The following is a 17,225-nucleotide window of genomic DNA, read 5'->3' as shown; positions in this document are numbered from 1 at the left end:
AAAAACATAGACTTTAGTTTCCATTCAACTGAAAATACTAATATGGGAATCCTAATATTCCATGTTAATGACAATTCTTCTATTAAACAATTAGGAAATGGCACTTGCTGTTGAGGCCCAATCAAAAAGTTTTGATCAGGGCTGGGTATGCAGCTCAATGGTAGGGCACTTGCCTAGCATACGTGAGGCCCTGAGTTTGATCCCCAGAACTGGCAAACTAGTTTTTTTCTTAATTTTTTCAAGTTTTGTTCAAAAAAATGATATATTAGTACAATGTGAAACTGCATATTCATACATTTGGTAAGAACAAGAAAAAGCAGAATAACAAGATGAACATTTGAAAAATCACTGTAGCAAAAATTCAGATGAAACAAAAGCCATTTTACTGGCTATACTACCACAAGCAATCTCATATTCAATGCAGTTCCCATCAAAATCCCAATGACATTCATCACAGCTATTGAAAAATCTACCCTAAAGTTCATTTGGAAATACAAGCCAAGGCAATACTGAGCAAAAAGGACATTGCCGGAGGTATCACAACACCCGACTTCAAACTACACTACAGAGCCATAGCAATAAAACCAACATAGTACTGGCACAGGAACAGACATGAAGACCAGTGGAACAGAATAGAGGACTTGGATATGAATCCACATAGCTATGCCCACCTTATTTTTGACAAAGGCACCAAAACATAAGATGGAAAATAGACAGCCTCTTCAACAAATGTTGCTAGAAAAAGTGGTTATCTGCCTGCAGAAAACTGAAACTATATTCATGCCTATCACCCTGTACTAGTATCAACTCAAAGTGGATTAAAGGACCTTAATATCAGACCTGAAACCTTGCGGTTAGTACAGGAAAGAGCAGGGAATACTCTGGAAGCAATAGGTATAGGCAAGGACTTCCTCAATAGAACTCCAGCAGCCCAGCAACTAAGAGAAAGGATAGACAAATGGGACTACATGAAATTAAAAACTTCTGCACAATAAAGTAAATGGTCTCTAAATTGAAGTGAACACCCACAGAGTGATAACCAGAATATACAGGGAGCTCAAAAAACTAAACTCCCCCAAATCAATAAACCAATGAAGAAGTAGGCAGCTGAACTAAACAGAACTTTTTAAAAGGAAGAAATCCAAATGGCCAAAAAACACATGAAAAAGTGCTCGCCATCCCTGGCCATAAAGGAAATGAAAATCAAAACCACACTAAGATTACACCTCACTCCTGTTAGAATAGCTATCATCAAGAATACCACCAACAACAGGTGTTGGCAAGGATGCAGGGAAAAGTAACCCTAGTACACTGCTGGTAGGAATGTAAGCCAGCACAACCACTTTGGAAAACAATATGGAGGCTCCTTAAAAAACTAAACATAGATCTGCCATATGATCTAGCAATCCCACTCCTAGGGATATACCTGAAGGAATGTGACTCAGGTTATTACAAAGGCACCTGCACACTCATGTTCATTGCAGCACTACTCACAATAGCCAAGCTAAGGAAACAGCCAAGATGCCCCACTACTGATGAATGGATTAAGAAATTGTGGCATTTATATACAACGGAATTTTACTCAGCCATGAAGAAGAATGAAATTTTATCATTCGCAGTAAATGGATGGAACTGGAGAACATCATCTTAAGCGAAGTTAGCCAGGCTCAGAAGGTCAAAAATCACATGTTCTCCCTCATATGCAGAATATAGACCCAAAACAAATGCACTAATATTATTGGACATGGGTCACACGCTAAGGGGAGAATATGCACAGGAGGAACAGGGAAAGGGAAGGAAACCTAAAACTTGAATGTGGTTGAAGTGATCACCATAGAGGAGTAAATAAAGCAATCTTAAACTGTCAGAAGCCACTGTGGGAAGGGGATAGGAAGTAATGAGGTCTGGCAGAGATGAACCAATGTGGTTTACAATACACAATTCATGGAAGCAACGCTAGGAATCTCTCGGTATAGCTATCTTTATCTCAAGCTAGCAAAAATGCTGTGTCTTTCTTATTATCTCCTATGTTTTCTCTTCAACAAAATAGGAGCACAAGAGGGCGGAACAGGAGGGAGGGTAAGGGAAGGAATGCTCAGAGAAGTGAAGTTACTTCCCCTGAAACACAGCTGGCAAGCGCCTGAGCCAGGGCACTCAGGGCCTGGCCTGACCTTCCTGCCATACCACTGGCTCACATCAACGAACTGGTCACTTGGATGAGGTTTCATGACAACCAGTGACACTGGAAGTGGTGCTAGGTGATGGCAGCATGGGAGGAGCAGGTGAGATGGGAGTCAGGATATCCACTCAGGAGGTATGGGATGGGATGGCCGCTGTAGGCTGGGGGATGATGGAGGATGCTAGAAGGTGTATGCCTTCAGGTCTGGTGACATTTATACAGCAGAAATGTGGAGACACCCAACAAGTCCGGAGTGAGGGGGGAGCCAAAACATGGTATACACATGTGAGTAAATGTAAAAATGATAAATTTTTTTTAAATAGCCATTTTACAAGATGGGGTTAATAAGGATAACTAAAATTTTTTAATTTCTAAGCTTACAAACTGATTATAATATTCAAATACTCCATTCTAAGTGTATTTTATTGAAATTATTTACATTTTCATATGAAGAAGCATCAACAATAGTACTAAGAAATCATAAATGCTTGAAACATTAAAATTGAGCTCAGATTTTTCATTGTAACATCTCCTTATACATTTCTCAATGATTTTCTTAAATCAAAATAGATTGTTCTCTCTCAGAAAGGTTAAAGATAACTATTGACATTTCAAAGTTTAAAGAATTCAACTTTTCCCTCTTTGAAAGAATTTTAGAATCTTTTGCAACTGTTCGGGAACCTATTGTACTTCCAATTGTAGCCTAGCTTTGAGGAAGAATATGAGGTGGAAACTCTGTCTTTCTAATTTGCATTTTGGTAGCTTAAAGATTAATTGTTAATTATCAAATTTAGGGATATTGATTCGTTGTTGTGTGCTGTTATGATTGGGGGTCAATTTAAAAATAAATAACTGTGTTATTATGTCTGTATTTCTCCTTATAGTTTGTTTTAAAAATCAACTAATATTGGAGAGAGAGACAAAAATAGAAATCTTGCCAAGATGTGATTTGTACTGAGGACATATGATACAGAGCTTGTTTTCAGATCCCAAAGCTGACTCTTATTTTCTGTTATTTTTCTTATTCTGAATGATTTCTACTCTGGAGCATTTGGCCTCCCTTAATAAAAGTATAAATAATTTTGAAAAATGGAGTGTGTTATTCAGAACGTTCAGGTAGAAAAACATCTACATGCAATCATTATTGTCTTAGGACATTTATAAAGAATAATTGTTACTCTGAGGATCAAATTAGTGAAGAGGTTAATGAAACTATAAGAATAATAAATTCCTTGGTCAGAAATCAAATACGCTGCACAGAAGATCAAAAGATGCAGAGGAATGGGTCATGGTCATAATAGCAGAACTGTGTATTCAGGTAGCATAAGTAGAAGAAGGAAATCCAAAGGCCATCACTGAATACTATTTAGCCAAACTTGAAAACTCAATATACTATTCCGGTGCCTTGTTTTTCCCAATATAGCGGGCAGGTATATAACTGCCCTACTTTGGCATTACATATTTTCTTGAAGTCTGACTCACAGGGTCCAAACACAGGATGGCAAGAGAATGTTTCTCGTTGATATTATATGAATAATATTTTCAGAGTTAAACTAATGGACTTTCCATTCCCCACAAGGGATGTCACTCTGCAGTTCCTCTTCATGGAATCAATGATACTGGTACATCAGAAGACAGAGATATCATTTAGAACCAGAGTTCTCAAATTTGAGCACACATCAGTAACACCTGGAAGGTTTGTGAGATACTGTTTGGCCCTCCTTCCAGAGTTCCGGATTCAGTGTTTGGGTAGGGGCCAAGAATTCGTACTTCTCACAAGTTCCTAGGCAATGCTGATACTGCTGGTGGGGACCACAGGTAAAGAAATGTTTTTTAAGACAAAGACCTGCAGTTCCTAATCTAGATCCCCTCACAGGGTTGGTTGGTTCATGGCTGCTGCCTTCTCCAAAGGATAGCACCTGGCTAGTTATATCATTTCCCAAAACGTTATGCAGACCCACCCCTGCCCGTTGTCAGATTCAGAAATATCAAAGACAAACAGCTTCCCTCATGCTAGGCCTGCTCCCTGGTACAATTCATAGCTTCCTAGTGGAATCTGGCTCAGCTTCCCCCACCCTTGAACCCTATCCTGCCTCTTCTACTCCCTATCTCATGAGAGTTCAATTTCCAAAAACCACTTGAAGAACTTCCAATTAAGTTTCTGCTTCTAAGAAACTCAACCCAACACAGCATCCTTACTCAACTATGGGTTTCCAACTCCATTCGTTAAGTCAGAACAGCAGTTCTAAAGCCAGACTTGGTGATAATTTTCTTCATTCAAGACCTTCCATTTAAGTGCCTTCCTGGGGCACTTAAATCGCAGAATTTTACTAAAATCCGCAGTATAGAGAGGATGGGAGCTATTACTTAAAGTCTCAACAAATGCAATAAAGAAGGGGTCAAAGGGCCTCTTTGTTCTCTTATCCTGAGCTAAGGTACTTAGGCAGGCTAGGTGACTCTTGCAGCAGAAGTTTCAGTTTTTATTTTCTTGGACATAATCTGGAAAGGCTGCACATTTCTAGAGGAACATAACTCAGTAGTAGAGCATTTGCCTAGCATGTATGAGGCCTTGAGTTTGATGGATGTAAGGAAGGAAGGAAGAAAGGAAGGAAGGAAGGAAGGGTTTGGCCTGTTAGAGGGAAAATAAAGATGGTTGAGTAGGGCTCCAGGATGGGTGACACTGACCCCATGTGTGTGGGCTCTTCAGCAAGGTCTTCAAAGTAGTATGAAAAGCATTGAAAATTTCCCAGTTCTTTAGTCTCCTAATTTACAATCAAATTCAGCTATGTTGCTTAAAACAGCCTCTTTGCAATTAGCAACTTGTCCGGATTCTTTTCTCATTCCCTTTCTTTTTGAGTATCTCAATTGACTTGTAAATTCCAACCCTACCACTGGCACTTATCTGTTTATTTACATATTTCAGCTTTTCCTCCCCTCCCTGCAAAGTCTCTGAGTGGTCAGGGCACAGCTCTTAAGGTGGAATCTTGTTCTCTCTGAGTTCTGTTTTCCTCATGGTGCAGAAGGAAACTGGCCCAGGTGATAGCTCATCTGTATCAAGCTCTGTTTTTGTGTGATTCTGCATATGTTTGGTTTTCAACTTTGTTTCACTATCTTCCTTTCCTTAGCTCTTAGACATGTTATAGGGTTATGGCCAAGGAGCTGAGAATATGCAAGAAAGTCTTTCAATAACATGAGTTACTTGCTTTATACCCAGTTCCTCAGAGAGACCTGCTCAAGAGGTATTCACTTCATGTTAGAGTAAAAAGAACCATTTGCACTGTGTGGTAATTGGAACTGAACTATGGAAGCATTGAGAGTCTTTGTAATTTCTAGTAGCCAAGAAGAGCCTGAGTTTTAGAAAAGGTCCTCTGGAGAGTTTTCCAGAAAAAAATTCTAAATGATTCTGTGATGTTTTAAAATACTTATCAATCATTCACTTTCACACTTAATTTCCCAGGGTGTACACAAAGCCTTATATAGAAAGTGCTCAGTACACATTTGCTAGTGAGCAAACAGCATACTGTAATGTAATGGAAATAATCTATTACATTAATAATAGATTAAAATTGAAGACTCACTAACAAGTATCATACACCATCTATAAAAGAAATCTAGATTACAAAGAAGAAGAACTTTTCTGAATGCACCTTTCTGCTAACAATCAGTGTTGGATACTTTTTGGTCAAGTAACACAATGTATTGAGGACTCTCTACAAATTGCATAATCTCTTGGGTACTGGATATCTATCTTCTCATTTATTCCTCACAAAAATATTGTATTGTCATCTCTATTTTACTAATAAGGAAATTAACCCAGAGAGAGGTTAAAGAGAATCAGGACTTTAATCAGATTCAAAAGCTTATTTTTTTAACCCTATGATTCCTTCCTTGAAAAATGTCAAAAAGGTTTTCTGACTTCTAATATGCTATCTAGGAAGTCCATGTAAAAACCCTCTGCCATGCCTTCATGGCCTCTATTCTATTCTACCAGCCATCTGTCTGACTAAAGCATCAACCTTAGCAGTCACATGCAGTCATGAGCTGGGTTTGGTGCCTACCATCATAAAACTTATAGTTTTCTGGGTACAATGGACCATTAGTAAGCAATGACAATATAATACTGTGAGAAAAGATGGGTCCCCTAAGAGGGATGTACAACTCAGATATAGGAGTCACAGGAGACTAAAACAATGGTGTCTCATTCTCATTCTCTTGCTCATATTTAGAATGAGGTCACTACCATAGTAGAGAAATAAAATTGGCTGTCTTTAACTCCTCCAAAGTGCAGCAACTTAAATTTAATAAATACTTGTTGAATAACTGGTGTTAGATAACCTGAAAGAAAAGTAAAGTGACTGTGGTTACTACACTTCTGTTAATTTAATTCCATGTTCATTATTGTTTTCTGAATTCAGGTTACCTTTATATTATGAGAAAAAAAAAGTAAAATTTCCTAAACAGCACCATAATTCTGATCAATCCTGTAGCACCATGACTCATTCTTCCTGTCGCAATGACTTGAACAAGATGTAGCCATAAAGTCTGATTTTGGGGGGTTCATCAAACTGAATTAATGAGACATTATTTTGTCTACTTATATCAAATTATGAAGGCACACTTTAGAGCAGTTGCAATATCACTTATACTCAGCTCAAGGATTTAGAACAAACTATAATCAAGTCAATAGGGAGGTCAGTTGTTGTGTGTAGGAACTGGCTAGAATCAGTATTTTGGCTGTGAGGCTCATATGAACTTTTAAGAAGACAGCTAAAGAAAATAATAGTGTTAAAATATTGACTTTGGATATTATAAACTAAAATTGATTAATAGTCAAATGCTGTTGTAATTCATTTTTAAAAAGATTCATGGAACACCCCAAGGTATTGTAAGTATCTAATCACATTACAAAACGCACCTTGCCAAGGCAAACGCATCATCAATAAAACTTGTACGATCAGCAGAAGAAAATTCCTGGCAAGAGGAAGAAAAAGAGGTAAAAAAAACATGATTCTCAAACCAAATGTACTGACAAAAATTAATATCATTAAAATTCTGTTTTTGTATTGTGTTGGGTGGGGGAACATTGTGGCATTTATAAAAGTTCTCACAATATATCAAATATATCATACTTGCATTCACCTCCTCACCATTCTCCTTTATTTCCCCCTCACCACCCCATTCCTGGAATAGTTTCAACAGGTCTCATTTTTCCATTTACATACATGTGTACACAGTATTTGTACCATATACACCCTCCCACACCCTTTCCCCACCTTCTCTCCCCTCCCAATGGTATCACCCTATTCCCCCCCCCACCACAGGACCTAGTCTGTTGTCCTGTTCTCTGATTTTGTAAAAGAAAAAAAATGACATTTTTGTTTGTTTAAGATGGCTACACAGGAAGTGTCCTTCTGACATTTCTATGTATATATCTATTATAACCTGAACTGGTTCCTCTCCTCTATTTTCCTTCTTTCTACCTTAGTCCCATTCTTATGGTAGTTTCAGCAGGTTTAAAAATTCTACATTCATTCTTGTATAGAAAGTACATCAACCATAGTCACCTTCTTAACTTCCTTCTTTCACACCACCCCCTATATGTAACAACCCCTTTAGCATGACCTGTTTTTCATAACATTGCTATATAAAATACTGGTCTTAGAACAAAAATAAAACAATCCCTCACCGTTGCTGTCTCTTACCATGTGGTTTAAGAAAAGAGTTTTAGCTATGTCATCCCAGGTTTGCACTTCATAATTTACACGATAAAACCCAATATGGTCTGGGTTTATTTTGAGAAAATCATCTCCACTAGAAGTAAGACGGTTCAAAGTGATTCCTGCAGTAGTAAATAAACACTAATGAGAAACATGTTTGCATATACTGTAAACACAGAGAAATTAGACCCAGAGGGCAAGAAAAAGAGAGAAGAAAAGAAATATTAGCTCAAGGAGTCAAGTTTGATTTGGATCCAAAGCCTCAAAGCCTAATTCTTATTTAGTTGCCTAACTTCAGAATGTCACTGGAGTGAGTAAGCTGAAAAAGAAATAAGCATCCTGTTATTCGTGACTTACACTTCTTACTGGCAGAAGCTTGCCAAATGAGTGGAATAATTCTATGTGAGCCAGCCCTTCACTAAAAAAAAAAAAGAAAAACCTATGTCTAAAGACAGAGAAGTCCACGCCTTCTGGGAGTCCTGTATACCTTCCTAATCATAATAGATTTAATTACATAAAGAATATTTGCTGGGAAAGCCTGAGGAGGAGATAAAATGTAAACATGTTAAAGAATACTTTGTTTAGTAAAATCAACATTGAAGTGGATGGAAATGGCCCTTGTGAAGCAGAATAATGGTTTGAGAATCAGTATTGCTTTAAAATGTCAAGAAGGACTGCAATAAAATTGGAATCCAAATGCACCTTTCTCATTTTGTAATCCGTTTCATACTTACTCTTCTAATTTTATTTGTCTTTGTAAGGTCTCCTACTTCTGTATTTCAGTTGAGTATAATGATGCTTTTTCACCCATGGATTTACCAAACTAACTTTCTTCCTGAAGTAGCAGCCAGTATTTTCATATAGTTCAAATATGTATCTTAGGGGCCCACTGTTAAGGGTAAAACATCCACACTTGACATAAAAAGTATGCTCTGGCGTGACCAGTGTGTGTTAGCCTTACTTCTATACTTTTCAAGTCACATAGTTTTTGTTTGCATGGACAACACATAATTTAAATAATGATGTGGAAACACTTGGTATATTTGAGGAATTTTAAATAGTTGAAAGTAGTCACAACATAGGGAGTGATACCAGGAAACAGGAGATGAGGCTGGAAATGGAGGCTAGGGCCTCAATGTAAAGAGCCACATGCCATGTTACAGAACCTATCTTGTGGACTGGCCGAGTGGCTAAAGTGGTGGAGCGCCTGCTAGCAAGTGTGAGGCCCTGAGTTGAAACCCCAGTACCACCAAAAAGAAAAAAAAAAATCCATTTTCTAAAAAGTCGGAAAATAGGGAAGATTTTTGCAGTTGTTGTTATTTTTGTTTGCTTTTTCATATTTTGAGACAGGGTCTTGCTGCATAACCCAGGCAGCCTTAAACTCATGATTCTCCTGTCTCATCCTCACAAGTGCTGGAATTACAGGCATGCACCACTATACCCAGAAGATAAAGAAGATTTTTAAGAAGGAAAATAGCATGCTTAAATTTGTTTTCTAGACAGATTTAATTATCTAATTTTGATAGTGATATGGGAGACATTTTGGAGGAGATTCTAGAGGCAAGAAGACTAATTTAGAATCATTACAATAATCTAGGGCAAGAAACAATGAGGATTTATGCTAATGTGGTGATGCTGAAGACAGAAAGATGAAGTACACAAACGACATAAGGCAGGTAAAATCAACGCAACCCTTCTTGTGAGTTGAGGTGGACAGTTAGAGGAGGGGAAAGGACTGCAGGATTGGATGAATAATGGTGTTGCTCCTAGAGCCTAGAGGAAGAAAAGTCAGTTTGGGAGGAAAGATGATTTAAATTTTGGAAGTGTTTGCTAGGTCTGGAAGATATCCAGGGCACAGTAGTTTTTCATAATATATGAGTAAGCTCTTCAACAAGACAATAAGTTTCCTTAGGAACTTTCAGAGTAGGTACTTGACAAATTATAAACCGTTACCTCACTCACGTCGTATTAATCTTTCTTTGTCATTCTCCCATGGACAAGTTGTTGAAAGGAAGCTAATCTTTTGGCAACCTTACACTTTGAATGTTTGTATCAGGAGGAGTCGCTCGCTAAGCATAAAGCCATATGTTACACAAAAAAGAACATGAACTTTTGAGTCTGACAGATCTAGGATAAAATCCTTTCTCTGTGACTGACTAGCCATGTAACCTTGGCCAAATCACTTGACCCTTCTGGGTCCCCAGGAGGAAAAAAAGGAATAAAAATCCCTCTCAGAGTTGTTGTGATGATTAAATAAGATAACGTAGGTAAAGTGTTGATCAGATCATTACATGTTATGTGTCCAACAGATGGTAGCTATCCCCGTTATTATGAAAGAGGATAGGCTGCCAGTTCTATAAATAGCAAAGCAAATATAAATAACATTGAGACGTTCCTGGCAATCCATCTAAATACTGCAATATTTTAGTGTGCTTTCTATGGGCTCAGTTAAGCCTGTCTAGAGTTACTGTGATTTTTCTCACTTTGGAGATGAGGAAGCTGAGATCCAGGAAGTCAGTAGTTAAGGACTTTCCAAGTTCATGCTACTTTCAGAAGAACAGTTGTCAGCAGCAAAATACTGTTGGGTTGTTCAGTTATACAAAGAGCAAGTAGGACTGAAATACTGATGTCTATTCATGGTGACACATAAAAGTAAGGCTGTTTGCTTGTAAATTTTATTTTGATTATAACACTAGCATGTGGGACCCTTGGGAAATACAAGAAAGAAGTATATAGAAAAATGTAAAAAGTTATCCAACACAGCTGACATGTTTTTATCTTCTGCATGTGTGTATCTATGTGTCTTCCATGTATATACATACACACACACCATACATATACACACACACACAACATACATACTGGGACCCTACTCTTTTTATGAATAGTAATTCTCTGCCATTTGAAATTATATTGTTAATGCTCTGAAATTTCATTTTATATATTTGTAAATGTAAGTTTAATGGCCCTCTTCAACTTATAAATTATCTTATACTGTTTCTTACTAAAAATGTAAGTTTAATGGCCCTCTTCAACTTATAAATTATCTTATACTGTTTCTTACTAATTCTATGCATCAAAATGTTGAATGGGGGGCTGGGCCGTAGCTCAAGTAATAGAGTGTCTGCCTAGCAAGCACAAGCACAAACCTCAGTAACATCAAAATGTTTTTTCTGTGCAGGGGTTCTTTCTAGGGAATTTCAGTCTCTGAAACTAACCACAGGTCATTGTACAATGGACTGGATATCCATTTGTGAAAATGCTTCCAACCAATTAAACTTTCAAAAAAGCATTTGTGATTGTGTTAGTTATAATTATAGAGTTTCTCCTGGATCTCAGCAAATGGTCTAGAGAATCTGCTTGCAAAGAAAGATATGGCTTTAATATGAAATATACAATGAATAGTAATCTGGAAAAATGAAACCTGCCTATCATAAAATGTGGGCAGAAGTAATAGATGAGCTGGATGGGCTGATCTCTCTATTATCTTCCTCTGTTTGTGCCAGATGCAAAAGATCCATTAAGGGATTCCAACATCTGGGATGTGGTGGGGGGTATGGAAACACAAGAAGAAAGAAAAAAGGGTTTCTGAGTTGTTATTTGGTGGAAAGTCACCTAGAAGAGATGGCAGGTCTCCTTGGACTGTTGCACAAACAAGAAGCTTTTATTGCATCAAGCCACTAGTGATAGTTTCTAAGTACAATAATTAGACTCACCTGAATAATGCAATATATCAGCCTATCACAGTTTGATGACATCTTTAAAATAATTGATTTACCTTCACTCTCCCCTAATCCTTACTAAGTAAACTTTCTTCCTGGGGAAAGACACATAATTAGCTGACATTAGTATGTTGGTTTACTAGGCCAGTATATTTTATCTGTGTAAGTTAACAAGTTAGCATTCTTGGTTAATCTCTTGTATGTTTGGCTTAAGAGAATAAATCTTCCAAGTCTTGGCTGACCAGGGCTGAACTGATGAACTGGGCTTCTGAACCATCAAAACTGAATCCATAATCATTCAATCAAAGTTTGCACATCCCATAAGACTTAGCTTGACAACATGAGTCCCTCTCTCTTTGACATCACATACAAAAATATATGCTCAACATTATTTTGGTAATAAATATTTAAATGTACCTATTATAACTTTTTAGTAAACCCTACCTCTTTTATAGTCAGAATTTGGTTGTCTAAACTACTTAGCAGTCAACCCAAAGTCTATACCTCTTCTTGACCTTAGACCCTCTCCTAGACTCTATGCACTTAAGAATACCTACTTTAAAATACTGTGTTTTAACAAAACCGGTTTCCTGACTATCATATGGTAACTTTCAATTCTTCCAAATGTTAAAAAGCAGCAAATTAAGACCAAAAATATAGTATAACACTAAATGAAGATGTGTTGATAATAGCCAAAATAGTAGCTGATGCTAAAAATATAACTGAAGCATAAACAGACATCTTTTAGGAATGCAGCAGCCTGGGGCAAACAACACTCCATTGAGCAAGGACTTACCAAACTTTTAGGGTGGACATAGCACCTTCTTGGTAATAGAGGGGACAGGGGCTAGGCAGTATCATATGTAGTTTGTGTCTTCAAGGAACTTTTAGTTTAGTTGAAAAAGAAAAAAAAGGGCACATGGAGTTTAAATAGCAATGATTTTGTTTAAAATATAAGTAATAATACTAAGAACGTGGACCAATAAAACCGACAGCACAAACTATGCTGATAGAATGACTATCATATAATAAAATCCCAATGAGCAGGAATAGCAGAGGTAGGATAAGGCAATAGATTTTTGGTAAGAATAAATTCATTTTAACAGAGAAATATACTTAAAATAGGATGTCATTATTATCATACTTTAAAATGAGAGGTTTTTAAGGTAGGTTGGAATAGCCAGAAAAGGTTTAGTGACAGAGTTCCTCTTCTGTTGTTAGAAATCACATGTTTATTTTTTTCTAATGCTTACTTACACTATCATATACAATACAAGTGTAAATAAAGGACTGGAGAGGGGGAGTCCCATTCTTGCCTAGGGAATTTCTAACTGATGAATCATCAAAGCAACTGAGAGCAGGGAGGAACGACTGGTAACACGAGCTGGTTGCCCATTCAAGACACGTAGGACATGTTTGTCATCTGTGCTCTGAGCTGGGAGCTGAAGTCCTCAACAGGAAACAGGAACTTATGACATAGCTAAAAATGGAGCAGGCACTTTGAAGTAGGAAAAGATGTCTAGTTTGCTTCTGGCTAAGTGACCAGTTGTGATTCTGATGTTTCAGATAAGGGTAGGTTTGTCATGATAACTCTGTGAGCATCCAAGCCTCTTCATTCACTCATTTGTTCACTTACTCATTTAATAAGCAATTATCAGGTACCTGCTGATAGGCTGGAGATACTGAACAGCAACATCAACATCGAAGAAGTTCCATTTCCTCATGGAGTACATGAGGAGGAAAGACACAGGTAGGAAAATAATTATACCAAAAATATGTTAAATGTGTTATCAGAGGGACAGAAAGGAACACAAGAGCTCCTTCTCTTACCTTCATGCTAGACCTTGAACAAAACTCAGGTCTCCTCTGCACTTGGTCAAGTCTATCACCAATTCAGACTCTACCATTAGCCCCTGTGCTCTTGGCCTGGGTGTTCTTTTCCTTAGTAAGCTTTCCTGGACCCCCAAATCTGGGCCAGTGCTCATCCTGTGAGTACCCTCACTATCTGCAGTACCACACTAGCCACTTAGGACAGAACTAGATCTTCCTGCTAACCCAGGCCTAGATAATAGTCTACACAAGAGTAAGGGTTGTGGGGTTTTTCCCCCTGCATTATCTCTAGGCCTACCCTTACATCTAGCATGTAAGTTAGTTTTAGTAAATATGTGCTTGAAACAATTAACAATAATTAAATAAGGATTGAATTCAGTATTCCAAATATTCTATCTAGTAAGTACATAATAAATATTATAAGGATATTTATTCTTAACTCTAGAAATTTATTTTATGAAACAGTTCAGTAAATTCAATTAGATGGAATCTTCATTCCATGACAATGCTGGGTAATTTGTTTTAGGATGAATTATTCATGCTTTTAAATTTGTAAACAGCCAATCAAGCTGCTGTCAGGACATTCTTGACAGTTAAACATGGTGACCAACAGGGAAAATATGTGGTAATAGTTAAACTAAATCCTCCTAAAATTTACCAACGAAATCCTAGCCTTCTTATTATGCCTTTTACAAGTGCTGTTACACATTTTTTAAGTGTCTTTTTTTTTTCTGTTTTGTTGATTTTCATTTGGCAAATGTGCTTATAAGTAAGAAAATAGTCAGAGGAGAGACCACAAGAGATAGAGCTTAGCACTCAAGCAAACATGCGCTTATGTAAATACTAAGACGAAATGATCTTGAATTTCTGGAAAAATTTAGGAGAATTGTTGACCACAATGCTATAACAATTGCTAGCATAAATGATGAAGGGGGAGTTTTGTTGTAATAGCATTCCTTGTCAAGAGAGGACTCTTAATAGCATTCCTTGTCCAGAGAGGACTCTTAATAGCAAAGCTGAAAGAGCTTATAGTAAAGCTATAAATAACAAAAGATTTTAGAATAAAAGTTAAAAAAGGAAACATACCAAAGACTAAAAAAAAAAAACCTTCTTGGAGACACAGGAAAACTTGTACACAGATGATTATAACAGTATTACGAGAGTTAAAGAGAGCCAAATATTTATCAACCTATGAATAAATAAAAGGTGGTATGTATGTATAGTAGGATAAAATTTGGCACTAAAAAGGAATGAAGTACAGGGAGAACATAGATAAACCTTGAAAACATTAAGATAACAGTCATGAAATACTATTATAGCATTTCATTTATATGAAATGTACAGAACAGACAAATCTATAGAGGCATAAACTACTTCAGTGGCTGCTTAGGGGCCAGGTGTGTGGGAGCACAATGGGAGAAGACCTATAGTAACAGGGTCTCTTTCTGAGGTTATGAAAATGCTCTGAAGTTAACTGTGGTGATATCACATACCTGTGACTATAACAAAAACAACTTTAAGTGGACAAATTGAGGCTGGGGATGTAGCTCAAGGCTACATCTATATGCTCAAGGCTCCAGGTTTGATCTTTAACATGGCAAAAATAAATAACTAAAAAAATAATAAAACACATGGGAAAGTTGTATGGAGCTTGAATTCAGGTCTTTATACTTGCAAAGCAGATGTTCTACTGCTTAAGCCACATCTACAGCCCTCTGAATTATATCTTAATAAAGTCTTCTTTGTTAAATATCAGGGTGAAAACTTACTTGCCAGGTGAAAGAAGACATAACTAATAGTTTGAGTGCTTTGCCGGAGCAAGCAGACATGCATAGATAAGGGATGAGCATTCCGCTTTTAGCCTCAAGAAGCCACGGGTGAAAGTCTACACCAAATGCTATTCTGAGACCAAGTCCTCATGAGATGAAGTGAAGAAGAGTCTAGTTTGTCTTAGATAAGAAATGTTCTGAAACACAAACAAGTCCAGTGGTAAAAAAGTACAAAGAGCAAGATTCTTCCAGGACTTCTGCTGAAATCTGCCTCAATTATTATTTTTCAATAATTTAGAAGTTTATGGTAATGTCACCTTGTTCTTATATAACCATGAACTTTTTCCAGGAAGGAAAAGAAAAATCAATAGAGAAAGAACAAGAAATATATTTAAAGAAAATGATTGTTCTAAGTCAATGAAAGCATGACAAAAAACAAAACAAAACAAAAAGCCAGGCCTGTCACATAACATTTAAGGAAACTCAATGACTTATATATCTAATATAAAGAAAAAAGCAAAAAGAAAGGAGAGAAAGAGGAAGGGAAAGAAGAAGGAAATGAGGGAAGGAAGGAGGAAGGAAGGAAAGAAGAAAGGGAACCACATCAATTTTCCAATGTAAAATCTCTTCTTTGGATATGGGAATTTATTAATTGTGTAAGTCATTACAAATTATTAAAAAGAATCATTAAAAAGTTGTTATCCATCTGCAAGAAACTAAAGCTAGATCCATGTCTATCACCCTGTACTAGTATCAACTTAAAATGGATCAAGGACCTTAATATCAGACCCAAAACTCTGAAGTTGGTACAGGAAGGAGCAGAAAACACTCTGGAACTAATAGGTATAGGCAAGGACTTCCTCAATAGAACCCTGCAGCCCAGCAACTAAGAGAAAGGATGGACAAATAGGACTTCATAAAATTAAAAAGCTTCTGCACAACAAAAGAAATGGTCTCTAAACTGAAGAGACCACCCACAGAGTGGGAGAAAATATTTACCAGGTATACATCAGACAAAGGACTGGGAACCAGAATATACAGGGAACTTAAGAAACTAAACTCTCTCAAAATCAATGAACCAATTAAGAAATGGACAACTGAACTAAATAGAACTTTCTCAAAAGAAGAAATCCAAATGGCCAAAAAAACACATGAAAAAATGCTCACCATCTCTAGCCATAATGGAAATGAAAATCAAAACCTCACTAAGATTCCATCTCACCCCTGTTAGAATAGCCACCATCAAAAACACCACCAAAACATGTGTTGGTGAGGATGTGGGGAAAAAGGAACCCTAGTCTACTGCTGGTGGGAATGTAAGCTGGTGCAATCACTCTGGAAAAAAATTGAAGACTTCTTAAAAATCTAAACATAGACCTGCCATATGATCCAGCAATCCCACTCTTGGGGATTTACCCAAAGGAATGCAACACAGGTTACTCCAGAGGCACCTGCACTCCCATGTTTATTGCGGCACTATTCACAATAGCTAAGTTATGGAAACAACCAAGATGCCCCACCACTGACGAATGGATCAAGAAAATGTGGTATTTGTACACAGTGGAATTTTACTCAGCCATGAAGAAGAATGAAATCTTATTATTTGCAAGTAAATGGATGGAACTGGAGAACATCATCCTGAGCAAGGTTAGCCAGGCTCAGAAGACCAAAAATCATATGTTCTCCCTCATATGTGGACTTTAGATCTAGGGCAAATGCAGCAATGTTGTAGGACTTGGGTTACATGACAAGGTGAGAACATATACGGGAGGTACAGGCTTAGATAGAAAACCCAAAACATGAAAGCATTTGATGTCCACACTCCAGAGGAATCCATACAGAAACCTTAAAGCAACAGAGGTCAACACAAGAAGGGGATCAGGAACCAGTGTAAAGATCAGTTAGAGATTAATCAACCTGGGTTGTAAAACATTTGTACATGAAAGCAATGAAAGCAATGCTAGGAATATCTCTGTATAACTGTCCTTATCTCAACAAGCAAAAATGC

General features: G+C 37.2%; 1 protein-coding gene across 1 annotated transcript in view; it reads right to left on the bottom strand.

The window, feature by feature from the left end:
- The window catches only part of Enpep (glutamyl aminopeptidase), a 92,094-nt gene that overhangs the window by 16,622 nt on the left and 58,247 nt on the right, over positions 1-17,225 (bottom strand). The window contains exons 12-13 of the mRNA XM_074041542.1: positions 7,882-8,018; positions 7,095-7,150 (exon numbers count right to left, since the gene is read on the bottom strand). Coding sequence (XP_073897643.1) covers positions 7,095-7,150; positions 7,882-8,018 — 193 coding nt within the window. The remainder of the gene's footprint in view (positions 1-7,094; positions 7,151-7,881; positions 8,019-17,225) is intronic.

Source organism: Castor canadensis, chromosome 9 (assembly GCF_047511655.1).
Source record: "Castor canadensis chromosome 9, mCasCan1.hap1v2, whole genome shotgun sequence".
Lineage (NCBI taxonomy): Eukaryota > Metazoa > Chordata > Mammalia > Rodentia > Castoridae > Castor > Castor canadensis.
This window is presented reverse-complemented; position numbering and strand designations above follow the sequence as displayed.